The sequence below is a fragment of the Macaca mulatta genome, chromosome 5 (genome assembly GCF_049350105.2).
Source record: "Macaca mulatta isolate MMU2019108-1 chromosome 5, T2T-MMU8v2.0, whole genome shotgun sequence".
Taxonomy (NCBI): Eukaryota; Metazoa; Chordata; class Mammalia; order Primates; family Cercopithecidae; genus Macaca; species Macaca mulatta.
In genome coordinates, this window is record NC_133410.1 from 2822880 (window position 1) to 2849598 (window position 26719).

The 26719-nt window shown below is 46.7% G+C and overlaps 1 protein-coding gene and 1 long non-coding RNA gene across 13 annotated transcripts in view; one reads left to right on the forward strand and one right to left on the reverse strand.

The window, feature by feature from the left end:
- The window catches only part of FAM193A (family with sequence similarity 193 member A), a 201260-nt gene that overhangs the window by 148006 nt on the left and 26535 nt on the right, over positions 1-26719 (forward strand). For all 12 annotated transcript variants that reach the window (XM_078002878.1, XM_078002879.1, XM_028848244.2 and 9 more), the window contains 6 exons: positions 7319-7517; positions 8488-8760; positions 12268-12571; positions 13644-13827; positions 15056-15286; positions 18330-19188. In XM_078002878.1, coding sequence (XP_077859004.1) covers positions 7319-7517; positions 8488-8760; positions 12268-12571; positions 13644-13827; positions 15056-15286; positions 18330-19188 — 2050 coding nt within the window. The remainder of the gene's footprint in view (positions 1-7318; positions 7518-8487; positions 8761-12267; positions 12572-13643; positions 13828-15055; positions 15287-18329; positions 19189-26719) is intronic.
- LOC144341091 (uncharacterized) lies at positions 20721-22454 on the reverse strand. The gene is made up of 2 exons (XR_013417692.1): positions 22332-22454; positions 20721-22131 (listed from the first exon to the last, which is right to left on the reverse strand). It is a non-coding gene; the product is annotated as an uncharacterized LOC144341091 (long non-coding RNA).

Below are 26719 nucleotides of genomic sequence, written 5' to 3' on the forward strand. Positions count from 1 at the left end.
AGACTGGGATTACAGGCGTCAGCCACCTCACCCAGCCAACTTCTCAGGGTTTTCATATGCAAAGCAGGTTTCTTACAGACATGTGTAGTTGTGTGTGTTTGTTATTTTTAGAGATGGAATCTTGCTGTGTTACCCAAGCTGGACTTGAACTCCTAGGCTCAAGCAATCCTCCCACCTTGGTCTCCTGAGTACCTGCGACTATAGGCACATGCCACCATGCTTGTTGTTTTTTGATATACTCTGATAATCTTTGTCTTTTCATTGGTGTATTTGACTATTCACATTTAAAGTGATTTTTTAATGTGTTTAGATGAATATCAGCCATGTTTGTAATTGTTTCCTATTCATTATGAGTCTTTTCTGCCTTCTCTACTTTTAATTAAGCATTTTATGATTTTGATCTCCTCTCTTATTATATCAATTTTATTTATATTTTTTAAAATTTCTGCAGTTGCCCTAGTGTTTACAATATACATTTTGAACTAATCTAAGTCCCTTTTCAACTAACTAATGTAAAACAGGTAACATTTAACAGATTACTCCCGACCCCTCCCTATTCCCTGTGACATTGCTGTCATTATTTTCACTTATCCGCATGTTAATCACCCGGTACAGTGTTGATGATTACTTTCAACAGTTATCTTTTAGATTAATAGGAAGAAGAAGATACTTTACTTTGTCTTTATTCCTTCTCTAGTATTCTTCCTTTCTTTATGTAGATCCACATTTCTGACCTTCTGTCTGAAGGAAATCTTTTGACATTTCTTGCAGGGCAGGTCTGCTGGTGATGAGCTCCCTCAGTTTTTGTTTGTCTGAGGAAGTCTTTATTTCTCCTTCACTTTTGAAGGATAATTTCGCTGGACACATAATTCTAGGTTGGTAGTTTTTTTCTTTGAACACTTTAGATCTGTTTAACTTCCCTCTGTCCTTGCTGGCATGGTTTCTGGTTTCTGACAAGGTGTCCTCTGGAATTCTTTCCCTGTTCTTCTGTAGGTCCACTCACCCCCACCCAGCTGCTTTCAAGATTTTCTCTTTTTGTTGTTGTTGTTTGTTTTTTTGAGATGGAGTCTCACTCAGCCACCCAGGCTGGAGTGCAGTGGCACGATCTCGGCTCACTGCAACCACTGTCTCCCAGGTTCAAGCGATTCTCCCATCTCAGCCTCCGGAGTAGTTGGGATTACAGGCACCCACCATCATGCCTGGCTAATTTTTGTATTTTAGTAGAGACGAGGTTTCACCATGTTGGCCAGGCTGGTCTTGAACTCCTGACCTCAGGTGATCTGCCCACCTTGGCCTCCCATAGTGCTGCGATTACAGACGTGAGCCACGGCACCTGGCCAAGATTTTCTCTTTTTCTTTGGTATTCTGCAGGTTGAATAGAATATGCCTTCATGTAGCTTTGGGGGTATTTATTCTACTTGATGTTCTCTGAATTCCTTGGATCTGTGCTGTCAGTTGTTAATTTTGGAGACTTTTCACCTATTACTACTTCAACTGTTTCTCTAGTCTCTCCTTCCAGCATTCCACTTACCAGGTGTTATATCTTTCCAAACTGTCCCGCAAGTTTTGGATGTTTTGTTCTACTGGGGGGATTGTTTCTAGTTTTGTTTTTAATTCTTGTTTCTCTTTGCCTTGCAGTATGGGAAGTTTCTGCTGACATATCTTGCAGCTCCCTGACTCTTTCCTTGACCGTGTCGTCTCCTGATGAGCCCATCACTGATAGTCTTCGTTTCTCTTACATTGTTTTTATTGCCAGCATTTCTTTCTATCTGTCTGCTCACACGGCCCCCTTGTTCTTGCATGCTGTCTACTTTTTCCATTAGAGCCTTTAACCTACCAATCATTTTCAATTTCCTGTTTGATAATTGCCATCCATGTTATCTCCATGTTCCTGCAACCATTCAGTTGTCTTTCTCAGCCTCTGATGAGATTGGTGTTAGACTTTCTTCTGTTCTGCATCCCTGACACTCTCTTGCAGGTTTCTCATCTCCTTATCTCTCAGTTCAGTGTTCTGAGAACTTTTTTGGGATCAGTCCTCCAGTTAAGTGATTCTGTAGTGGTGCCTAGCCTGCCACTTAAGTTCTAATTCCGACTATATTATATGTTTAAATATATTATATTTAATTTACTTTTTTTTTCAAAGATATCTAGTAGCTTTTTATATTCTCTTGTTCCTTGTTTTCTTTCTTTCTTTCTTTCTTTCTTTCTTTCTTTCTTTCTTTTCTTTCTTTAAGCATTTTACACATAGTTACTCTGTGTTTGAAACCTTGAGCATCCAGATTCGTTTTCTGCTGATGTCACCTGTGGTATATTATTTCCTTGTGCGGATGGATTCTATTAGGAGGTTATGTTTTGCTCAGCTTACTCTGTGAGAACCCAGAGGCCTCCATAGTGGATGCTTCCCTATGAGGGTTGGCATCTGCTGGTGCGAGAACTACCTGAGACCTGGGCTCCTCTCAAGGGTCTCCAGACTGCGGCCCCCACACGTCACCGTGGCGATGGTGTGTGGCCATTCCTTCCCCTCACCTCCACTTCGCTTCTCTCATCACCTCCTAATACTTCTCTTCGTCCTTTGCCTTTGTTGATAGCAGTTGGTTACCAAAGTGTTCAGTGTCATTTCTCTCAGATCTAGAGCTAAGTAGCCCCTCTTACCCGACAAAGCCCAGACCAGGGGGGAAGAATGGCCTTCTTCAAGCGAAGAGCAAAGCCGAGCAGGTGTGGCTGCACCTCGCTGCTCCTCCCACCTGCTGTCCACGTGGCCTAGGAGTAGGAAGTCACGACTACAGGGCCTGAATCTATACCGGAACCCAAGTCATGTGACTTTGAATCCTGAGTCTTTTTCATCCATCACGGAGGATGTACTGTAAAACAGTTGATGTACTAAGAAAGGGCCTAGAAGTGAGGACAGGGATGTCTCAAAGTCTCCACTGAGAACTTTGCAGTGGAGCATTTGTAGTGGCCACTGGGTTCTGGCCCTCCGGAGTTCGGTGTATCAAGTGGAGCCTGGTGACGTGGTGCAAGAGGAGGACCGGGTGCCAAGTAGCCTTGGGTCCCTTGTTAGCTTCGAGGGCCAGGGTGTGTCTTTACACTCCCTCTCTAGGTTACTTTGAGACTTAAGTAAAACCACTGGAAAAGCATTTAATACAATTAAAACACGATTCGGTTAAATACAGTTTAAAGTACAAGTTCAGATTTAGATTGGAGATGTAAAGCTGTGTGGACAATAGGGTCATAAATAGGTTGCAATTTGGGGATCAAATTGTGATCTTTGACTTGCATGTTCTTTTAGAGCTGAGATTCAGCTCTTCCAGCCTGAAAACTGGCACAGCCAAAGGAAAGGTAGTCCTTTGCCTCTTTACCATCTCTGGGAGAAATACCAAGAAACCTAAGTTAAGCAGAGAGTTCGTCATCTTAACCTTTTCGTTACCTGGGATACAGGTGGAACTCATTTTTGCTCGGATGCTTAGTGTTGGGAACCTCTCACGTGTGAGCCTCGTGACTCAGTCTGCGGCTCTTGCTCAGTTGTGTCTTGCACCCATGTTCCATGTCCGAGTGAGTGTGGGTGGTAGAGGACAAGCAAGTCACCCAGCTCCTGGATAGACTCAATGTGTGCCCAGTGGAAAGCAGTTTGTTGTGTTTGCATTTGTGTCAGAGCTTTTATTTAAAGCAACAGTTTTCCTTTCCTATGGATTACTTCTTTTGTCTCAAAGTGGATAAAAATGCAAAACAACTGCTAGTTGAAGCTTTGTGGGTTTGTATGAGTGAAGTCGGTGTTCAGATTCAATAGCATGGTCCACATTCTGAGAGAGTTACTTTACAGTTAGCTCATTGATGGACTTATAAAGTCATGGTCCAAAAATGGTCTAGGTGACAGACACCTATTTTTTCCTGAAGGAAATCCATAAGCTATTGAGATCAGTAGGCATCTTCTGCAAAAGCATTAAAGAAAATACAACTTTTTTTGCTACTGATCCCTGTTACTTTTGTCCCTACTACTGGGCCTCCGTTTTTGAGTAGGTGGGGTTCTGCACAGTGTGTAAATCGAATGCGTAGAATCATTACCATATGTTTCCAATATTACAGTTGTATAGATGCATTCCCTTATTCCTCTAAGCTAGACACTGTTCAGCAGACACTTATTGAACACCCAATATGTGCCAGGCCCTGTGCTATATTCTAGGAAGACAAAAATCGGTTAGTCCTGGCCCCTCTTTTCAAAGAGTTCACAGTCTAAAGAGAAGACAAAAACAAGATCAAAATATGAAAATGTTGTGACATACCTGATGGAACTCACAGATGCTAGGCAGAAAAGTAACATTGAAGAGAGAACATTTTAAATAAGCCCGCGGGTGGTTTTGCAGTGGAAATGATGTTGAAACAGGGTTTTAAAGCACAAGCAAGAGCTCTCTGCACACACACGGGTGGTGGAGCCAAGGCTGTCAGCCAGGCCCAGGCTTTTCAGACCTGAAACCAGACAACTCACCGTCGTGTCTTGAGGAGTCCAGGAAGTACTTACATAGATTCAGAGCCCTGAGAGTGCTTCTAGTCAGGGTTTACCAGCTGGGCCAGCACAATGAGACTGCTGCTCAAAGCCAGCAGGTTGGCATCTGTCAGATGTTTCTGCCCCTTACTAGAAGGTACTCAAGACCCAAGTCTTCTACTTGTTACTTTTCATCAATTACTTCTCAGCAAAGCAGCTCTTAGCTTATCACTGCTTTGTAGAAATAGGTATTGAAATGCGTTTTTTTTTTTGGGTTTTTTTTTTTGGTTTTTTTTTTTCTCCTGGCTCTTGTCCCGTGGGGCTTCCATACCAGAACAATGACTTTAGCCCTTGCCTGTAGCCTGGGTGGTCCTTCTGGACCTGTTTCTTCCTGCTGTTGAATCTTGAGTGTCTGCTCTACCCTCCTCTCCCCCTTTGCCATCCTGGGCCTGTTTCAGGTCATTGGACTCACTGAGCTGTCCAGCAGCCCAGAGGGGCGTGCTTCCTCTCTGCTCCGAAGCACTGTGGGAGAAGGGCAAGGTGGAAAGGTTTGGTTGGTTGGTCAGGTGTTTTGTGTCCAGGGACTGTATGTCTATATAAGTAGTCTCTCTATAGAAGTCTCTAAGACTGTTGTCTTAGAAAATTAAAGCAGTGCACCGTCACACTCACTGAATACTACTATGGGCCAGACAGTGTGCTCAATTCTTACCATAACCCTGGAGGTAGGTATCTCCAGATTACAGATGAGAAAACTAAAGCACAAAAAGATTGAGTAATTTGCCTGAGGTCACACAGCTAGTAAAAGGGAGAGCTGGTATCCAAGCTCGCCAGACTGCAGAGCCCAAAGGCCAAGACGTGGGACTAGAGTTAAGATCTGTCACCTGAACGTGCCTCCTCATAGTGGAGCCAGCAGTGGTAGCTCCTGGACTAGATGTGCAGTCCCAGCTTTCATCTTGATAGCTCCAGAATTCCTCCTTTCCTTGCCACTTTCACTGCTGTTGCTTCATCCTTTCTCACCCCCTGACTAACCACTTGTCCTCCTTCTGCCTTCTGGTTCATCCACAGTATTGCCACAAATTGATCTTTCCACTGAGCTGACCAAATCATCTCACTTTGCTGCTTAAATCCCTCTGTGACTCCCCAGCCCCTTGAGGACAAAGTGATACAAAGTTGTCTTTGGCCTGGCTGCTGCCCCCACTCAACCTGGAGCCTGTCAGGGTATGGCACTGTCATACCTGTATATGCACCATCCCTTTGCTCCTAACCCCTTCGTGTCCTCCCTCTGGCCAAGCCAGGCCTGCAGGATTCTGCCGAACCATTGCCCATTCTTCAGAACCCTCCAGGGAACCCTCCCACTTGAGTTTCCAGAATCCAGTGCTCATTTCTGCGTCCCAGAGGATGTGGTGACCAGGTTGCCCATGACTGGGCGTTCCTCCACTCCAGCAGACAGAAGTCCTGCTGAGGGAGAGCCGTGTGTCTGCCCAGCATTAGCAAGGACTGGGGGGGAAGGGCCAGGATCCAGATGTCCCACCTCATCCTAGAGCTCATGTAATCTGGGGAAAGGCAGACATTAAACCAATAGGCTACAAGTAGGTCTTGAATTATAACTATGGTAAGTGCTAAGAGGGAAGATGACGGATTTTAGTGTGTTCAGTGGGAAGGCTCGCCTTGGTCTTGGGTGTTGGGTCCTGGGTGGTCACAGCAAAGGCAGTGCCAGCTTCTCTGAGGAAGTGATCTTTAGGCCAAGGCCTGCAGGATGAGTGTGAGTGCGGTAACGAGCTGAGGCTCACACATTCTAGAGCATGGACACAGCACAAGCAAAGCTTAGGGCCAAGAAGGTGAATAGGTGTGTGCTGGTCAAGGGGAGGCCTTTGTGTCCAGGGCCTTGGTGAGCCGGAGGGTTGGAGGAGGTAGGCCCAGCTCCCTTGGATCTTTTCAGGCCAGAGCCTTGGGAAGCCATTGTTGAGTCCTGAGCAGAGGAGTGACGTGCTCGAATTTACATTCAACAAAGATCACTCTGGCTGTGATGGGAAGAAGGACTGGGAAGAGTTCCTGGTGCAGATGTGTAGGCTCTTGTGCTGCGCCGCTGTGAGAACGTGGTGCTTAGGATCTCCTAAGGAGGTCAGCAGCCAGGGCCTGGTGCCTGGATAGCGGCTGAGGCAGAGGGAGGACCCAAGGGGGCCCCAGCCTGTGCAGGAGCAGCCAGATGGCTAGTCACTCAAAAAATGCATGGATGTTGGCTAGCCAGCTGGCCAGACCCTGATCACCTTCCCTTGGTGCCTTCAACAGTGGTCTGCCCCACAGGGCCCAGGGCAGGGCTTGCCAGTGAGGCAGCTCCTTTGAGAATGCCCTGGTCTTTAGAGCACTGTATACGAATTCCTCTAGTTCATTAGATTTGCGCTGTACTTTGCCTGGGTATAAGAGGTCAGTGTGTAAGGGTTTTATCCATTTTCATCAGTGATTCCAAAGTTGACTTATCAGTGATGATCATTAAAATGCTTGCTGAGATTAAGCCATAGAAACAGATCTTACGACGCACATGACACACTCACATGTGACCCAGTAGGAATGTGACAGGTTACTGAGTTGTCTAAAGTTTGTTCAGATATACTCCTCAAGGCATCGGTTGCTTTTCATATCTACATCTGGTTGAAATTTGACCTGCCGTGTACAGTCTCATAAATCAAGTCCACGTTTTGTGAGATGTGCGCCCTGTGGGCCTCAGCTCATGGCGAGCACATCCCATGAGGCTCATAATGAATTGTCTGTCTGTAGTTTACTTACCTAGGTAAACAGAATATTAATTTTGATATGTGATTAGAAAATTTTTTTTTGTAGGCTTTACCGCCAGCACCTGTTCAGAATCACACAAATAAGCATCAGGTATTCAATGCATCTCTTCAAGACCATATTTATCCGAGCTGTTTTGGGAATACTCCAGAGTGGAATAGTTCTAAATTTATAAGTCTTTGGGGATCAGAAGTGATGAATGATAAGAACTGGAATCCTGGCACTTTCTTGCCAGATACAATTTCTGGTAAGGAATTTGTTAAAACTTTCTTAAAGTTTTAAAATAACCTGAGTAGATTGACATCTTTGCCGTAGTCTCCCGTGGAAACCCTGGCGCAGCTGTAGCCAGCCGCTGCTCCACCACCTCGGTCTCCAATCCTACTCCATCCTGTCGCATCTGCCACCAGTCAGTCCCACTGCGTGACTGAGCAGAGCAAGACTCTGACTCGGTGGCTCCCTGTCAGACCGGTGAGCCACATGGGCGTGGCCTCCGCACTGCTGAGGGTCTGGTGACCATGGTTGGGTGCCCGGCCTTCAATTCTCGAGCAGTGGTGACAATCAGACCTCAGGCCCCCCAGTGCACAGGGGCAGGAAGAAAGTGCCACAGTCGACTTAAATCTGTGACTCACACTCCTTCCTCTGGTTACTGCATTGGCCCCACGTGGCATCTCTCCCCTTTACTAGCTCCTTCCTCCCCAGCCGCCTCAGCCACTGAGGCCCAGCTGTTACTTCAGTCGCAGGGTCAGGGGCACCTGAAAAGGGGCTGGTGCCTACCCCTCATCTCTGTCTTCCTGTGGCCAGAGCTCCTGGCAGCCCCACACCCAGCCCCCGCGTGTGCCAGAACAGCAGGCTACACTTGACATCCTGATCTCTGCTTGGGAAGGATTTCTAGCTGTGTGACCTTGGGCAAATTGCTTGGCCTCTCTGAGCCTCAGTTTCTTCATCTTCTTAGGATGGGAGTAATAGTATCAACCTCAGAAAGTAGTTTTAAGACTTTACGTAACTTTGGAAAGCACCTAGCACAGGAATTGGCACATAGTAGGTGCTCAATACAGTTTTTTCTTAGATTAAGAACTGGTTGACTTAGCGTCATCCCAGTGGGATCCTGACTTCGGTAGCACCCCCAGTGTCAAATGTTCAGTCATCAGCATGTCTTTTAGGGTTGAGCTAAGTATGATTGCTGTCAGAAGCCATAATTTTCCTGTTCTTCTTTGAAGGGAGTGAAATATTAGGGCCAGCACTCTCAGAAACAAGACCAGAAGCCCTTCCACCTCCATCTAGCAATGAAACACCTGCAGTCTCGGATAGTAAAGAGAAAAAGAATGCTGCAAAAAAGAAGTGTTTATACAATTTCCAAGATGCTTTTATGGAAGCAAACAAAGTTGTCATGGCCACCTCATCAGCCACGTCCTCCGTGTCCTGCACAGCTACCACAGTGCAGTCCAGCAACAGCCAGTTCAGAGTGTCATCCAAGAGACCTCCTTCAGTAGGTAAGGCTTGAAGGCTCACTGGCCCTCGGGGTCTGCAGGAAGGCTGGGTTTACTGACTTCTCATCTTTGTAACTGCCTTTTACTTGGCCCAGCCCGAGGCGTACGTGTAATTAACTGTGTAATTAACTGACCAAAAATGCTCACACACACAGAGCTGATCCCGAGAGCTGATCCCTAGGACTTTGATTAGAATTGTAGCTATTATGCTAGATTCCTCTGGGGCTTCACTGCACCGTCTTGCTTTTGTCTCTGTTTCTGTTGTTCTTCTGTGATAGGAAGAGGTTATTGCTTGCTTTCTCTTCTCTTTTTCTTTTTCTTTTTCAAGATAGGGTCTTGGCCGGGTGTAGTGGCTCACGCCTGTAATCCCAGCACTTTGGGAGGCCGAGGCGGGCGGATCACGAGGTCAGGAGATCAAGACCATCCTGGCTAACACAGTGAAACCCTGTCTCTACTAAAAATACAAAAAAATTAGCTGGGCGTGGTGGCAGGTGCCTGTAGTCCCAGCTACTCGGGAGGCTGAGGCAGGAGAATGGCGTGAACCCAGGAGGCGGAGCTTGCAGTGAGCCGAGATCGCGCCACTGCACTCCAGCCTGGGCGACAGAGCGAGACTCCGTCTCAAAAAAAAAAAAAAAAAGGTTGGGTCTCACTCTTGTTTGCCCAGGCTGGAGTGCAGTGGCACAATCTCAGCTCACTACAGCCTCCACTTCTTGTGTTCAAGCGGTTCTCCCACCTTGGCCTCCTGAGTAGCTGGGACTACAGGCGCCCACCACCATGCACGGCTAATTTTTGTATTTTTTGGTAGAGACGGGGTTTCACCACGTTGGCCAGGCGAGGAGGTCATTGCTTTCTGAGCATGTGGCAAGATTTCTCAGAAGCTGCTTTAGGAAAATGCTGAGCAGATGTGAGCTGGCCCGAGGAGGCCTCACTAGCCAAAGCTGGGAAAGATTGAGCATTAAAAGGAATGAAGAGGCTGAGTGCAGTAGCTCCCAGCATTATGGGAGGCTAAAAGGGGAGGATTGCTTAAGCCCAGGAGTTTGAGACTAGCCTGGGCAACATAGTGATGAGACCCCGTCTCTAAAAACAAAATTTAAAAAACAGTAAGGAAGTTTGACTATAGCATACAAATAAAGTCAAGAATCCAAAGGGATTAGGGTGCTCAAACAGAGCAGTAGCGTGGGAAGCTCCTTCTTCTAGAAGCACACCTCCTCCAAATGTGTAAGAAGGATAGGAGTGGCACTTCAGCATGCTGCGCCCCTGGGGTAACAGCTGGTGCAAGTACGCAGCATTCATGGAGGTTAACGAGGGATGTCAGTTTGGGGAATGGAGTATGTCTGCTGTTCAAAAGCAGCACCCACAGGGAACTGACAGATTACACAGGAATGGTGGGTGCCTGTGTTAATCCATTCTCACGGTGCTATGAAGAACTACCCAAGACTGGGTAATTTATAAAGGAAAGAGTTTTAATTGGCTTTCAGTTCCACATGGCTAGGGAGGCCTCAGGAAACTTACAATCATGGTGGAAGGTACCTCTTCACGGGGGACAGAACGAATACCCAGCGAAGGAGAAGCCCCTTATAAAACCGTCAGATCTCGTGAGAACTCACTAGAACAGCACGGGGGAAGCCCCCACCATGATTCAGTTATTTCCACTGGGTGCCTTCCACTACACAGGGGGATTATGGGAACTACAATTCAAGATGAAATTTGGATGGGGACACAACCAAACCCTATCACTGGGGACTGACAGATTACAAAGGAATGGTGAATGCCAGACTCTGGAGGAACCTAGCAGACAGTGCCATGCACATCACCATGAAACAGAGAGACACTGGTTGCATCCCATTGCCACAAACTCAAAAGAATCCAACATAATATTTGCAGGATTTGTGCCCAGAACATTTTATCTAAATCTACCAAGACAAGACAAATCCAAATGGGCAGACAGGTGGCCTATTAAAAAAAAATGTTAGGCCAGGTGCAGTGGCTTACGCCTGTAATCCCAGCACTTTGGGGAGGCCAAGGCAGGCGGACCACGAGGTTAGGAGATCGAGACCATCTGGCTAGCACAGTGAAATCTCGGCTCTACTAAAAATACAAAAAAAAATTAGCTGGGCGTGGTGGCGGGCTTCTGTAGTCCCAGCTCTGTGGGAGGCTGAGGCAGGAGAATGGCGTGAACCTAGGAGGTGGAGCTTGCCGTGAACCAAGATCGAGCCACTGCACTCCAGCCTGGGCGACAAATCGAGACTCCGTCTCAAAAAAAAAGTTAGTCTTGTGAAAAGAGAAAAGGGTTGGAAGAGGCTGGGTTGGTGGGAAAGCTATAATGGACATGTGAAGGAAATTGGAAAATTGAATATGGGTTGTACCTTAGATGAGAGTATCTTGTCAGTGTTGTTTTTTGTTTTTGTTTTTTTTTTTTTTTGAGACAGAGTTTCGCTCTGTCGCCCAGGCTGGAGTGCAGTGGCCAGATCTCAGCTCACTGCAAGCTCCGCCTCCTGGGTTCACGCCATTCTCCTGCCTCAGCCTCCCAAGTAGCTGGGACTACAGGCGCCCACCACCTCGCCTGGCTAGTTTTTTTGTATTTTTTAGTAGAGACGGGGTTTCACCGTGTTAGCCAGGATAGTCTCAATCTCCTGACCTTGTGATCCGCCCATCTCGGCCTCCCAAAGTGCTGGGATTACAGGCTTGAGCCACCGCGCCCGGCCTTCCTGTCAGTGTTAAATGCCATTGAGATGATCATAGTATTGTGGTTATTCAGCAAAATGTCAAAAAGAGAGAGAGGGAGGGAGGGAGGGAAAGAAAGAAAAGAAAGAGAGGGGAGAGACGGGAGGAAATTTTTAAGTAAAAAGTGGCTCACACCTGTAGTCCCAGGACTTTAGGCGGCCCTGATGAGAGGATCGCTTGAGCCCAGGGGTTCAACACCAGCCTGGACAACATAGTGAGACCCTGTCTCTTAAAAAAGAAAAAGGTGATTTTTTTTTTTTTTCCTTTGAGATGGAGTCTGGCTCTGTCGCCCAGGCTGCTGGAGTGCAGTGGTGTGATCTGTGATCCTCCTGCCTCAGCTTCCCGAATAGCTGGGACTACAGGTACATGCCACCATGCCCGGCTAATTTTTTCTGCTTCTAGTACAGACAAGGTTTCACTGAGTTAATCAGGCTGGTCTCTATCTCCTGACCTCGTGATCCGCTGGCCTGGCCTCCCAAAGTGCTGGGATTACAGGCGTGAGCCACCGCACCCAGCCAAGAAATTTTTTTTGAAAAAGCAAACTGTCGATGTTCTGAGGAGCTCATGCCGAAGTGTTTTAGAGGCGAGTGCAATTGGCAGACATTCAGCCGAAAAGTGTGTGTGCATGTAAGAAATAAAGTTTATAAACAGGACAGAATATTAGGTCGTGATGATGAAGCAAGGTGAAGGATGAATGGGTTCTCTGTGTGTTCTTTCAGATTTTCTGCAGGTTTGAACATTTTTGAAACAAAAACTTGGCAGTGACTCTCACCTCTCTAAATGCAGGTGACGTGTTTCATGGCATCAGCAAGGAGGACCACAGACACTCGGCCCCAGCCGCCCCGAGGAACAGCCCCACGGGCTTGGCCCCCCTCCCAGCGCTCTCGCCTGCTGCACTCTCACCTGCCGCGCTCTCACCTGCCGCTCTTTCACCTGCTTCCACACCTCACCTTGCAAATCTTGCAGCCCCATCATTCCCCAAAACAGCAACCACAACTCCCGGGTTTGTGGACACACGCAAGAGTTTCTGTCCTGCACCCCTGCCCCCGGCCACAGATGGCTCCATTAGTGCCCCTCCAAGTGTCTGCAGGTGAGCCAAGTCCTGATTGGGGACATGGGAGCACTTTGGAAAATGGGTGTTACACTGCACTAGCACAGCTACAGAAACTTCCCTGGGACCATGCAGTTGAAAAGCCTAGTGAAATGCTGAGGGAATGCAAGGATGTCCCCAGCAGAGGCCAAGTGTGGAGGGGCTCCCATCTCAGCCTCTAGTTCTGCAGACAGAAGAGCAGGGGCAGTGGGCTGCCATGGAAAGGTAGGCCAGTTACCCCTAAACACTGACAGCATCGGGGGCGTACATTGTTTGTTATTTGTTGTATAAGTTGTATTTGTTATACCTAGGGTGGAATCAGAAGAAAATGAATGAAATGCGTATAGTAAAAACACAATACGACAAACACTCAACAGGTTTTTGTTTTGTTTTGTTTTGTTTTTGAGACAGAGTCTTGCTCTGTCGTCCAGGCTGAAGTGCAGTGGTGGAATCTCAGTGCACTGCAACCTCCATCTCCTGGGTTCAAGTGATTCTCCTGCCTCAGCCTCCCAAGTAGTGAGACTGCAGGCATACGCCACCATACCTGGCTAGTTTTTGTATTTTTAGTAGAGACGGGTTTCACCATGTTGGCCAGGCTGATCTCGAACTCCTGACCTCAGGGGATCCACCTTCCTCGGCCTCACAGAGTGCTGGGAGTACAGACGTGAGCCACTGCACCCAGCCAGACTTTACTTTTAAGACAATTTCTGTTACCTTTGAACTCGCCCATTTGAAGCTATACCCCTTCTCCCCCTTAGTATGGAAGCTGTGGTGGCAGGGACAGTCTTAGAAGGAGTCATTGGAGAGACTGCGTGTTCCTGTTCAGTGGCGCTGTATGAGCGCTTTGAGGGACCGCCTGCATGCGTGCGCACACGCCATGCCTCCCACGTGAGCCCCTGGCCAACGTCTTTGGTGCATGTGTATGACTCCCTAGGAACCTTGGGGCTATGCATCCTCTGCGCTGCCTCTTGTCTGTGAAATGGGCAGGACAGTGGGTGGTCATGCTCAACAATGGGAGTCATTGCCTCCCGGGGCCGGCCACTTGCCGATGAGCTTGTGTGCAATTTTGCAGTGACCCTGACTGCGAAGGGCATCGCTGCGAGAATGGTGTCTACGACCCACAGCAAGATGATGGGGATGAGAGTGCAGATGAGGACAGCTGCTCTGAGCACAGCTCCAGCACCTCAACCTCCACCAACCAGAAGGAGGGCAAGTACTGCGACTGCTGCTACTGCGAATTCTTTGGGCACGGCGGGGTGAGTGCGTGAGGTCAGCACGTCATGATGTGGGAAGTGTGCAGCACACGGGCTCCTCTGCAGAAATTCTGCACCTCTAGGATATATCCATCGTAAAGAAGCAAAGAAAAATATTTGCCCAAAGATTTAGCCATAATGATTTTTTGCTTCATTTTTGCATTTTGTTTGTGGTTTTTAAGGTAATTGGTAAATCAGGGGTGCAGTATTCCTACTGAATACCCATTGGTAGGAGGTTGTTAACCATGGTGTATCCATATGGTGGAACATTGTGGCCAGTGACAGCAGCGTTGTGTGTGTGCAGTTGGATTTCTCTTGCTTGAATACAGAGGGCATTGGTACACACAACGTACTTGTCCATCTTTCCAGAGCTGTGATTTAATTTATACAACCAGTTATCACCCGCAGTTTAAGAGGGATGGGTGGTAGGAATAGCAGGGGCTTATAGTTGTTCTTTTTCTGCTTTAGCTCTGTTTGCATTTCCTAAAATGTGCACATATTTTTATAGTAAGAAATTTGGCAGTAGGATTCAGGGCAGGTTTTTTTTTGTTTTTGGCACCAAAAAGGAAACCTACAAATGGATGGAAAGATACTACAGACACATTTATTGACATGAAAAGATATTCACACCATATTAAATAACAAGTAGAGGCCAAGCACGGTGGCTCATGCTTGTAATACCAGCACTTTGGGAGGCCAAGGGAGGAGGATCTCTTGAGCCCAGGAATTGACCAGCTTGGGCGACACCGTGAGACCCTTTCTCTACAAAAAATGAAGAAAATTAGCTGTGGGTGTGACGGTACATGGCTGCTTTGCTTGAGCCCAGAGACCAAGGCTGCAGTGAGCTATGATCGCACCACTGCACTCCGGCCTGGGTGACAGAGCAAGACCCTGTCTCGAAAATAAGTAAATAAATAAATAAATAAATAAAGTATATTAATCAGAATTTGTAATTGTTTCCTTTTTAGTTTAAAAATTCACTTATGTGCATAGCTGTACATGTTTTACCAGGTTTTTCATGAATATGTAAAATTTGAGGATAGGTATCAAAATGCCACTTTTGGATGACTTGCTGATAGGTTTTTCTTTTTTTCTGCTGGTTTTATTTCCTTATTTTTCACAACAAATATATACTACTTGAATAATAAAACAGTTTATTTTTGGAGGTGTGGTCTGAAATTTATTACATTCAAAATTTTTAAAACTTAAGCGTAACTGTTGTTTTTCTCAGCCTCCAGCTGCACCAACAAGTAGAAATTACGCAGAAATGAGGGAAAAGCTTCGCTTACGGCTGACCAAGAGGAAAGAAGAGCAACCTAAAAAAATGGATCAGATCTCAGAAAGGGAAAGCGTCGTTGACCATCGGAGGGTGGAGGATTTATTGCAGTTTATAAACAGCTCTGAAACCAAACCAGTGAGCAGCACGCGTGCAGCAAAGCGGGCAAGGCATAAGCAAAGGAAGGCAAGTGACAGGTCTCAGCACCTGGAGGTGCCAGGTCTGAGGGCATTTGAGGGTGTTGTGCAACACCAGTCTCCAGGCAGGGCTGAGCTACAGAAGGCTGGGGCTCTGACGTGAGTTTACTTGCCCACAACATTGCTCCGAGAGCCAGCCTGTCGCTGGTGGCCTGAACTGGAGACCGGTAAAAAACTTCACTTTGTTTGTGTTTTCAGGAAATTACTTCCCCTTTTGTAGAATGGGTTTGTTCTTGTGCTGGCTGTCACGAGGGCAGCAGCAGACACTCCAGCTTTATCTGTTGGAGAACCTTCTTTTCCAAGAAAGGAGCCCTCAACTGTAGAGATGGTAGAAGAAAGGCCCAGGTGGGCTTTTGGGGCCTGTGGGTGAAGAAGTGTCTTTGATATGAGACTGGGGCAGGGCACTTGGCACAGGGAAGTCTTCTGGACTCAGGTCTGAGCATGTCCCCCATGCTCCTCTTGTCCCACTGCTGTTCCAGATGAAGACCAGTACATGGCATTGATTAGAGGGGAGGAAAATAAGTCTTCATGGGAAGGCATGAGCAGTTCTCTCCTTTCCAGTGGGCATGGTGTGTCACAAAAAGCAAATGTCAAATAGACAAAAATAATTAGCCAGGAATGGTGGTATACGCCTGTAGTCCCAGCTACTCAGGAGACTCAGGTGAGAGGATCGCTTGAACCTCAGAGGTGGAGGTTTTAGTGAGCCAAGATTATGCTACTGCACTCCAGCCTGGGTGACAGTGAGAGTGTCTCAAAAGAGAAAAAAAAAAAAAAAAAACCTTTTCTCTTGGAGGATTTTCTAAATGCCCCTATGCTGGAGCAGTTCCAAAGAGCCTTCTGGTTTCAGCTCCCTAAAAATGTCAGGCTCTAAGAGCCAGACCTCAGTGAGCAGATGTGGGCTGCATGCAGAGGGAACTTGTAGGTTCCTGGGGTTCTGACAGTAGGACAGTTGTCTTGGGAAGAGGCCAGGTTTCTGTCCGCGGCATGGTCAGGCAGAGAGGTGAGGAAGAGGACGATCCCACAGTGGACCAGAGGGTGGGCCCGATGTCCTGTGTTGTTACTTCTATCTTAGCTGTTGCGATTGTTCTACCCTCAAGAACTCTGCTCATGCCTCGCAGTCCTGAAGTAGGTTTAGGCTGATTATTGGGCCTGATTGGGAGGCTTTAGGGGAGAAGCCTTGTTCTGTGCCCCAGAAGACTGGAGACTGCTGGAGTGGGGAGAACATAGTGTGTCCTCCATTCAGGAGTGTCCAGCATCAGGGGCCCCCACGGTGGTCCAAGGCTCTGAGACCTCCCATTGAGATTCACTGGAGGCCTCTGGGACCCCTTCCTGAGTTTTCAGGGTACTCTCCATCCCAGGCTCTTGCCCTCTGACCTTGCAAGTGGTCTGGATCCAGACTTGAGGCCCAGAGAGGCTGATGTCATAGGCCCTGCTCAGCAACCAGTCCCACCTCGAGGGACCGCCTCCTGGTGCTTTCTACACCGCACCCATTTTACAGAGCAGCTCACAGATGTGTGTTGAGGCTCACTGGCTGGCTGCTTGTTGAAGGGACGGCAATAGTTCACCTGTTCTGTCCCGTAGCAGGTCCAACCCGGAGGCCTGTGCTGGGGCAGCCACCCTGCTAAAGACCAGGGCACCTGCCCTCACGTGCTTGTTATTGGTCCACATACTGACAAGACACCCATGTTGGATTTAGATCGGCTCCGAGAGGACGCCAGCTGACCAGTGTGTGCCAGCAAGTGTCCTGATGGAGTCAGTCTCCCCACTTCTGCAGTGCAGCCCCACAACTCACTCCAGACATCGGACTGTAGGACCCACCATGAGGTGGCTGCTGGGTGCTGCTCCTGACATACACATGGAGAAGGATGTTAAATGATTTTTACTTGAATTGTCAAATGAAATTTTTAGTAACATACCAATGTTAAATTTGTATCATAATTTTTAAGTTTTTCAAAAGATAATTTTCCTGTTAATAATATTGTGAAAAATAATTTACACTTGGGGAGTACTTTTCTATTTCTCTAGGAGAAATGCTTTTGCCAGAGTTTCTCATAAGCCCCAGCATTTCTAAAGGTTGGTGGTGGATGGAGCTGTGCTCCTGACACTGATGACTCCCATCTGCTTTCTGAACACAAAGAACAGTTTCCATTTGTGCCCCTGGAGTATGTATGTATACATCACTACTCAAAGGCAGTCTTCACTTGGGATGAAAATTAATTTTCCATCAATTTGGACAGTGAGTCATTTGCTCTGTCCCACTAGTGAAAATATATGGCACTTTTGTTTATCTGCTAGGGTGGGAAGAAGGAATTTCTGTTTCTTTTACTACACATTTCTTTTTGTGGTGCCATCACAGCTCATTGCAGCCTCGACCTCCTGGCTTCAAGCGATTCTCACCTCAGCTTCCCAAATAGCTGGGACCACAGTCGTGCGCCACCACATCCAGCTAATTTTGATACTTTTTGTAGAGAGAGGGTTTTGCCGTGTTGCCCAGGCTGCTTTCGAACTCCTAGGATCACAGGTGTGAGCCGCTACACATTTCTTACATTCCCTGTTCAGGTGAATGCATTAGCCTTCGCCTGGAAAGGTGGCCAGAGTTCTGGCAGCACGTGTGCAGCCTCAGTACTGCCCAGGCAGGCTGTGGTACTGGTTCCATCATCCATTCCTCCAGGCAGCACGATGCCCTGCCGCACCTGTGAAGGGGTAGCTGGCTCCCTGGATGTGTGCTTTGCAGCTGCTTTGCCCTTGGTTACTGTGTTTAGCACCAGGTCAAAGGCTATGGGGAATTTTTTGTTAACTACCACCCCCCCACCCAAAAAAGTAAGCATATACTTTAGTAAATAGATGAAGTTTGACAATCCTGTAGAGTAAGAGAATTGGAGGTGGGTGTGTGTTAAGTTCTGATGTATTACAGCCTCTTCAGAGTTTATGTTCCATATGTGATTCGTTTTTAAAATTATCTTAGTTTTTCTGTATGACTTAAGTTTTAGCACTCACTGTAGTCTTAAACTGCCTTCTTTTCGCATTGGCAGCTGGAGGAGAAAGCTCGCCTGGAAGCAGAGGCCAGGGCCCGGGAGCACCTGCACCTCCAGGAGGAGCAGAGGCGGCGGGAGGAGGAGGAGGAAGAAGAAGAGGAGGAGCGTTTCAAGGAGGAGTTTCAGCGGCTTCAGGAGCTTCAGAAGCTAAGAGCTGTAAAAAAGAAGAAGAAGGAGAGGCCAAGTAAAGACTGCCCCAAGTTGGACATGCTCACTGGAAATTTCCAGGCAGCAACAGAGTCTGTCCCTAACTCTGAAAACATCCACAATGGCTCACTAGAGCAAACTGAAGCACCAGAAACCTCTTCTCAGTCCCCATCCAGGCATATGAACCACTCAGAGCCCAGGCCAGGGCTAGGGGCTGAGGGGGATGCTGCAGACCCCGTCATCACCAGAGACTCCAAATTTCTCCTCCCCAAGGAGGTGAATGGGAAGCAGCATGAGCCACTCTCTTTTTTCTTTGACATCATGCAGCACCATAAAGAGGGAAATGGCAAGCAGAAGCTGAGGCAGACCAGCAAGGCCAGCAGCGAGCCAGCAAGGAGGCCCACGGAGCCGCCCAAGGCCACAGAGGGGCAGCCCAAGTCTCGGGCCCAGACTGAGTCAAAGGCTAAGGTGGTTGATCTCACATCCATCACAGAGCAGAAAAGAGAGGAGAGAAAAGTCAACAGTAATAACAATAACAAAAAGCAGCTGAACCACATCAAGGAAGAAAAGTCAAACCCAACCCCTATGGAGCCCAACTCGCCCAGTGAGCATCAGAACAACAAGCTGGTGCTGGCAGAGTCCCCTCAGCCAAAGGGCAAGAACAAGAAAAATAAGAAGAAGAAAGGAGACAGAGTCAACAATTCAATTGGTAAATACAGAATAGCGGGAAGGTATTTCTGAGCGGTGCCTGGTTTTCCACGTGTGATGTGCTAGTATGGGAAAACACCGGGTTTGGCGTGCTCTCGCCATGTGGCCTCCCTCCTGTAGAAAAGAGCGTAGAGGGGCCGGGCATGGTGGCTTGCACCTGTAATCCCAGCACTGTGGGAGGCCAAGGTGGGCAGATCACCAGAGGTCAAGAGTTCGAGACCAGCCTGGCCCTGTGAAACCCTGTCTCTACTAAAAATACCAAAAAAAATTATCTGGGCTTGGTGGCGTGCCTGTAGTCCCAGCTACTCGGGGAGGCTGAGGCAGGAGAATCGCTTGAACCCAGGAGGCAGAGGTTGCAGTGAGCCAAGATCGGGCCATTGCACTCCAGCCAGGAGACAGAGGGAGACTCCATCTCAAAAAAAAAAAAAAAAAAAAAAAAGAGGACTTCTACCCCCTCCAGTTCCCCAACTGTAGTTCCCCAACATCAGTATTTCCCATGTTTGCTTCGTCATTCTCTCTCCCTCTCTCTCTTATTTTTCTGGACAGAATGCGAGTCACTTCATACATGACACCCCTTTAATCTAAAATACTTCTGTGTATATTTCCTCAAGATAAGGACACTTGGACACATAAAACCACAGTACAGTGATCAAAATGAAGAAGTTGACACTGATCCAGTGCTATTCTCTAATGGTACACCTTACTCATGTTTCTCCAGTTGTCCCTTTAACATCCTTTATAGCAAAAAAAAAAAAGCTCTGTTGTTTCTCCTGACGTGGGATCCAGTCCAGGATCTCCTGTCATATCTCTTTAGTTTCCTTTCCTTTGGATCGGTTTCTCTGTTTTTCATGACCTTGACTTTTTTGAAGAGTGCAACCCATTTATTTTTTTAGAGTAACCCTTGGTCAGGGTGTATGTCCCATGTCTTCCCGTCAGATTCAGATTCCATGTTTTGGGCAGCAACACCATTGATGTGACCAGTCCCTGCTGGTGTATCCCACCAGGAGTGGATGGTGGCGTCTGTCCCTTCACTGGGGACGGGAACTCTGATCCTGGGTTGAGCTGGTCTGCCCATTTTCACTACGGTCAAGTTAGTATTTCTCCTTTGATAATTAGTAAGTGTCTTATGGGGAGACGAGTATCCCGTTTTTATTGAACATTCACCAACTAGTTGTAGCATCCATTAATGATTCTTGCCTGAAATGTTTATTACTGTGTTGTCATATGGTGATTATTTTTTTTTTTTTTTTGAGATGGAGTTTCGTTCTTGTTGCCCAGTCTGGAGTGTAATGGCGTGATCTTAGCTCACCACAACTCCCACCTCCCGGGTTCAAGCGATTCTCCTGCCTCAGCCTCTTGAGTAAATGGGATTACAGGCATGCACCACCACACCCGGCTAATTTTGTGTAGTAGAGGTGGGATTTCACCATGTTGGTCAGGCTGGTCTCAAACTCCCGACCTCAGGTGATCCGCCCGCCTCAGCCTCCCAAAGTGCCGGGATTACAGGCGTGAGCCACCGCCCCCGGCCCCAATGGTGATTTTTCTAGTAGTATTCTTTCTGTATTTGTTACCTGCCATTCAACTGTAGGAAGAGCTTTCCAACCCCATGTTTTTTTTTTTTTTTTTTCATTTAGTTATATCAGGATGGATCCACGAATTTTTACTTGATGCTATAGATTAGAATCTTTTACAAACGCTATTTATGTTGCTGTTCTGATTGTCTGAGATTTGGTCAGTGGGAGACCCTCGGAATGGCTTTTTCCTTAGATGGTTTGAGGTGGCCCTACCAGCCTTTAAGCACTTTATACTTTCTGTCATGGTTCGATGCTCTGGGCTCATCTCATGTCTTCTCTCTCCCAGCCCTGAACCAGCCGTTTCTCCAAGGAGCCCTATTCTTTCTTGAACAGTGGTGTTCAGAAACCCAGACCTGGACACTGCCATATGGCATTGCTTCTAGGCCCTGTCAGTCAGTAGAGCGGCAGGAGTGGGGCTGTGAGCGTGTGCACATGAGCACCTGCCACCTACACACGCAGAGATGTCTATTTTATCTGATTGCTATGTACAGGCCGTGCGTTCCCACAGATATCCCAGCCCCACTCCTGTGCTGCAGCAAGTGTTCTCCCTTCCCCCGCCCACCTTTTTAACTCCTTAGATAGTAAGAACCTGGACCCCATCATCCACGGTGCCTTTACTGACTTGCCGAGTCCTACAACACAGGTAAAGGGTTCAGAAGTGCCTGCCTTGACCCTGATGGGAAACTCTGGGCATGCTTTTGGTATTTGTTCAGTTCTTTGTGTCTTTAGCTAACTCAGGGTGTGGTGATAACACTGAATTTACAAATGACTTAAATTAGTTCTTTGCACCTTTAGTACAATTATGCTACTCATTTAAAACATATCTGATTGCATTTTTCCATTTGTATTCCATTTTGTTTTCTCCCCTACCCAATCCCTCTTTTTTTTTTTTACCTACTCCCTGTAAGTAACTAATCAGTTTCTTATTTGCTTTTCTTTTTTACGTAAAAGGTAGTATATTACAGATTTAATATTGAGTTTTGGATTTTTTTCTACTTAATATATTCTGGGAATCACTGCACATCAGTTCCTAGAGATTGTCCTCATTCTTTCTACAGCTACACAGTACTCCATTTAAAGTGTACTCTGATTTCTTCAGTCACTCCTCTGTGTGCAAGCATTTAGGTTGTTTCTAATGCTTTGGTTTTTTGTTTTTGTTTCTGTTTTGAGGTGGACTCTCACTCTGTCATCTAGGCTGGCATGCAGTGACACAGTCTTGGCTCACTGCATCCTCCACCCCCCAGGTTGAAGCAGTTCCCTCAGCCTCCCAAGTAGCCGAAATTACAGGCAGGTGCCACCATACCTGGCTTATTTTTGTATTTTTAATAGAGATGAGGTTTCACCATGTTGGCCAGACTGGCCTTGAACTCCTGACCTCAAGTGACCTGGGACTACAGGTATGAGCCACCGTGCCTGGCCTCAGTGCTTTGTTTTAATCATTACACCCAGTGCTACAGTGAGTACTTGTGTGCATATGTATTTCCATATTGTTTGGAGGTGCTTCCTTGGAGCATTTTCCCAGAAGGGAGAGGACTGGGTCAAAAGGTAAGTGTGTTCCCTGTGTGGTGGCTCATGCCTGTAATCCCAATACTTTGGGAAGCCAAGGCAGAAGGATTACCTGAGATCGGGAATTTAAGACCAGCCTGGGCAAAGTAGCAAGACCCCGTCTCTACTTTAAAAAAAAAAAAAAAAAGACACTTAGCTGAGCGTGGTGGCGCACGCCTGTAGTCCCAGCTACTCGGTAGGCTGAGGCAGGAGAATCACTCGAGCCCAGGAGTTTGAGGCTGCAGTGAGTCGTGATTGCACCACTGCACTCCAGCCTGGGTGACAGAGTGAGACCCTGTCTCTTAAAAAAAATTTTAAAGCAGCCGGGCACAGTGGCTCACTCCTGTTATCCCAACACGTTGGGAGGCTGGGGTGGGCGGATCACGAGGTCAGGAGATCGAGACCATGCTGGCCAACATGAAACCCCTTCTCTACTAAAAATACAAAAATTAGGTGGGCATGGTGGCTCATGCCTATAATCCCAGCTACTTGGGAGGTTGAGGCAGGATAATCACTTGAACCGGGGAGGTAGAGGTTGCAGTGAGCCAAGATCACACCAGTGCACTCCAGCCTGGCAACAGAATGAGACTCTGTCTCAAAGAAAAAAAAAAATTTAAGGCTGGGCACGGTGGCTCACATCCATAATCCCAGCAGTTTGAGAGGCCAAGGCAGGCAGATCACTTGAGGTCAGAAGTTCGAGGCCAGCCTGGCCAACATGTGGAAAGAACCCTGTCTCTACTAAAAATACAAAAATTAGTCAGGTGTGGTGGTGCTCTCCTATAGTCTCAGCTACTGGAGACACCGATGCAGGAGGATCACCTGAGCCCAGGAGACGGAAGTTGCAAGTCAAGATCACGCCACTGCATTCCAGTCTGGGCGACAGAGCAAGACCCTATCTCTAAAACAAAATAAAATAAAAATTTTTAAAAAGGTAAGTGCTTTCATAGTTTTTTTGCTAGCTACGTCCAAGTTCTCCAAACCTTCCAGTCAGCCTACCCACCAGCAGCATCTGAGTGCCTGTTTGGCCACAGCCTTGCTTACAGAGTATGTTGTCAGGCTTTTTAACTTTTGCCAATCCATTAGCTGCAGTAAGCCCTCAGTGTGGTTTTCATTTGCATTTTTCTCTAATTACAATGAGGTCAATATTATTAAGGTCTCTTTCTTTTTGTGTGTATGAATTTTCTTTTCATATCTATTTCTCATTTCTTACTAGGTTTTTGGCCTTTTCCCTTTTGTATTCAAGAATTTTTTATACGGTAGGGACATTAACCTTTTACTCATGCAGTGTATGCTGCAGACGTTCTCTCAGTTCGTAAGTCGTCTTTGACTTGATGTATGCTCTTCAGTCAGGAAATGTTCTTCCTTTTATGTGGTCAGCTTCTTGATTTGTTATTGCCTCTGGATTTTGAATAATTGTTAGAAAGTTTTACCCTAACATTGTGGTTAAAGAGGAACACACCCATGCTGCCTTCCAGTATCTGTGTAGTTTCATTTTTTTTTCATTTATATCCCTAATATGTTTGGAAATTTTTCTTCTGTGTGGTGTGAAATATGGATCCAATTTCTCTTTTTCCAAATGGTTAACGAGTTGTCCCAGCACATTATTATTATTTATTCTTTTTTTTGGGGGGTGGGGTATAGGGTCTCGCTCTCTCACCAAGGCTAGAGTGTGGTGGTGTGGTCATAGCTCACTGCAGCCTTGAACTCCTGGGTTCAAGTGATTCTCCCGCCTCAGCCTCCTGAGTAGCTGGGACTACAGGCATGTGCTACCATGTTGGCAATTTTTTTTTTTTCCTTCTTTTAGTAAAAACAGGGTCTTACTACATTGCCTTAGCTGGCTCTAACTGCTGGGCTAAAGCAATCTTCCTGCCTCAGCCTCCCACAGTGCTGGGATTACAGACATGAGCCACCATGCCCGGCCTTAGCACCAGTTATTATAAAGTTCATCCTGGACCAGGTGTGAGGGTGATGGCTCATGCCTGTGATCCCAGCACTTTGGAGGGCCAAAGCAGGAGGATCACTTGAGCCCAGGAGTTTGAGACTAGCCTTGGGCAACATAGTGAGACCCCATCTCTACAGATATTTTTTTTAAAAACATCAGGGCATGGTGGTGCACACCAGTAATCTCAACCACTTGGAAGGCTGAGGCAGGAGGATCACTTGAGCCCAGGAGTTTGAGATTACAGTGAGCTATAATTGTGCCATTGCACTCCAGACTGGTCTATAGTGAGACCTTGTTTCTACAAAAACAAAAAAAAATGATAAAATCATCTTGTCCCAGTGATTCAAGATGCCACCTTTGTCTTACAATAAATTCCTTCCTTTCCTTTCCTTCCCTTCCCTTTCCCTTTTCCTTTCCCTTTCCCTTTCCCTTTCCCTTTTTGAGACAGAGTTTCACTCCTTTTGCCCAGGCTGGACTACAGCGGCATGATCTCAGCTCACTGCAACCTCCGCTTCCTGGGTTCAAGCAATTCTCCTGCCTCTACCTCCCAAGTAGCTGGGATTACAGCCATGCACCACCACGCCTGGCTAATTTTGTATTTTTAGTAGAAACGGGGTTTCTCCTTGTTGGTCAGGCTGGTCTCAAATTCCCAATCTCAGGTGATCTGCCTGCCTTGGCCTCCCAAAGTCCTGGGATTGCAGGCGTGAGCCACCGTTCCCCGCCTGTCCTACAGTAAATTTCAATATTCACTTGGGTCTGTTTCTGGAATTTCTCTTCCTTTCCTCTCTGTTTACTTGTGTCATTATTACATTTAGTTATTTTTAGAGGCTCTACATGTTTTAATATCTTGTAGGGCTATTCTCTCCTAATAGCTTTTCCAGCTCAGTATTTCCCAGGCTATTTCTTGTTTGTATTTCCATATGAACTTTAGCGTCAATGTGCCTGGCTCCATTTTAAAAAAAGACTTGTTGCCGGGCGCGGTGGCTCAAGCCTGTAATCCCAGCACTTTGGGAGGCCGAGACGGGCAGATCACGAGGTCAGGAGATCGAGACCATCCTGGCTAACACAGTGAAACCCCGTCTCTACTAAAAATACAAAAACTTAGCTGGGCGAGGTGGCAGGCGCCTGTAGTCCCAGCTACTCGGGAGGCTGAGGCAGGAGAATGGCGTGAACCCGGGAGGCGGAGCTTGCAGTGAGCTGAGATCTGTCCACTGCACTCCAGCCTGGGTGACAGAGCGAGACTCCGTCTCAAAAAAAAAAAAAAAAAAAAAAAAAAGACTTGTTGGGGCTGGGTGTGGTGACTCAACACCTGTAATCCCAGCACTTTGGGAGGCCTGGGTGGACGGATCACCTGAGGTCAGGAGTTGGAGATCAGCCTGGCCAATGAGATGGTGAAACACCGTCTCTGCTAAAGATAAAAAAATTAGCCAGGCATGGTGGCGAGTGCCTGTGGTCCCAGCTACTTGGGAGACTGAGACGGGAGAATTGCTTGAACCCGGGATCCAGAGGTTGCAGTGAACCAAGGTTGCTCCACTGCACTCCAGCCAGAGCAAGAGTGAGACTCTCCCCCCACAAAAAAGCAAAACTTGTTGGTATCTTTATTGGAATTGCATTGTACTTGTACGTTAATTTAGGGAGAATTGATGTTTTTATGATATTGATCATTTCTTCCAAGAACAAGAGATGTTTTTCCATTTGTTCAAGTTTACTTTCAGGTCATTCAGGAATATTTTAAATTTTCTCTTATGTATTTTTCACATTTCTTACTAAGTTTGTTTCTCAGCATTTAATCACCTTTGTTTTTAATTTAAGTGGAGTTTCTCCACCATTATATTTCTAATTCTGAACTATCCAGTACAGTAGCCACTAGTCACATGTTATTGTCAAGCACTCGAAATGCGGCCAGTTCAAATTGAGAAGTGTTACAAGTGTAAAATATACACTGGATTTTGAAAACCTAGTGTGAATTAAAAACAGTGAAATATCTCAGTATAATTTTTAATATTGGTTACATGTCTAAATCATACTATTTTGGATATATTTAATTAAATATATTACTGCAATTAATTTCACCTGTTTCTTTAAAAAAATTTTTTTTAATGTGGCTTTTAGAAAAATCTTATGTGTGTGGCTCAGAGTCAGATTCTCTCTCTCTCTCTCTCTCTCTCTTTCTTTCTTTCGTTCTTTCTTTCGAGGCAGAGTCTCACTCCATCACCCAGGCGGGAGTGCAGTGGCGCAATCTCGGCTTACTGCAACCTCCGTCTCACTGCGGCCTCTACCTCCCAGGTTCAACTCCACCTCCCGGGTTCAAGCAGTTCTCATGCCCCACCCTCTCGAGTAGCTGGAATTATAGGTGCCACACCAGTACACTCATTTAATTTTTGTATTTTTAGTAGAAACCAGGTTTTACTATGTTGGCCAGGCTAGTCTCGAACTCCTGACTTCAAGTGATCCTCCAACCTTAGCCTCCC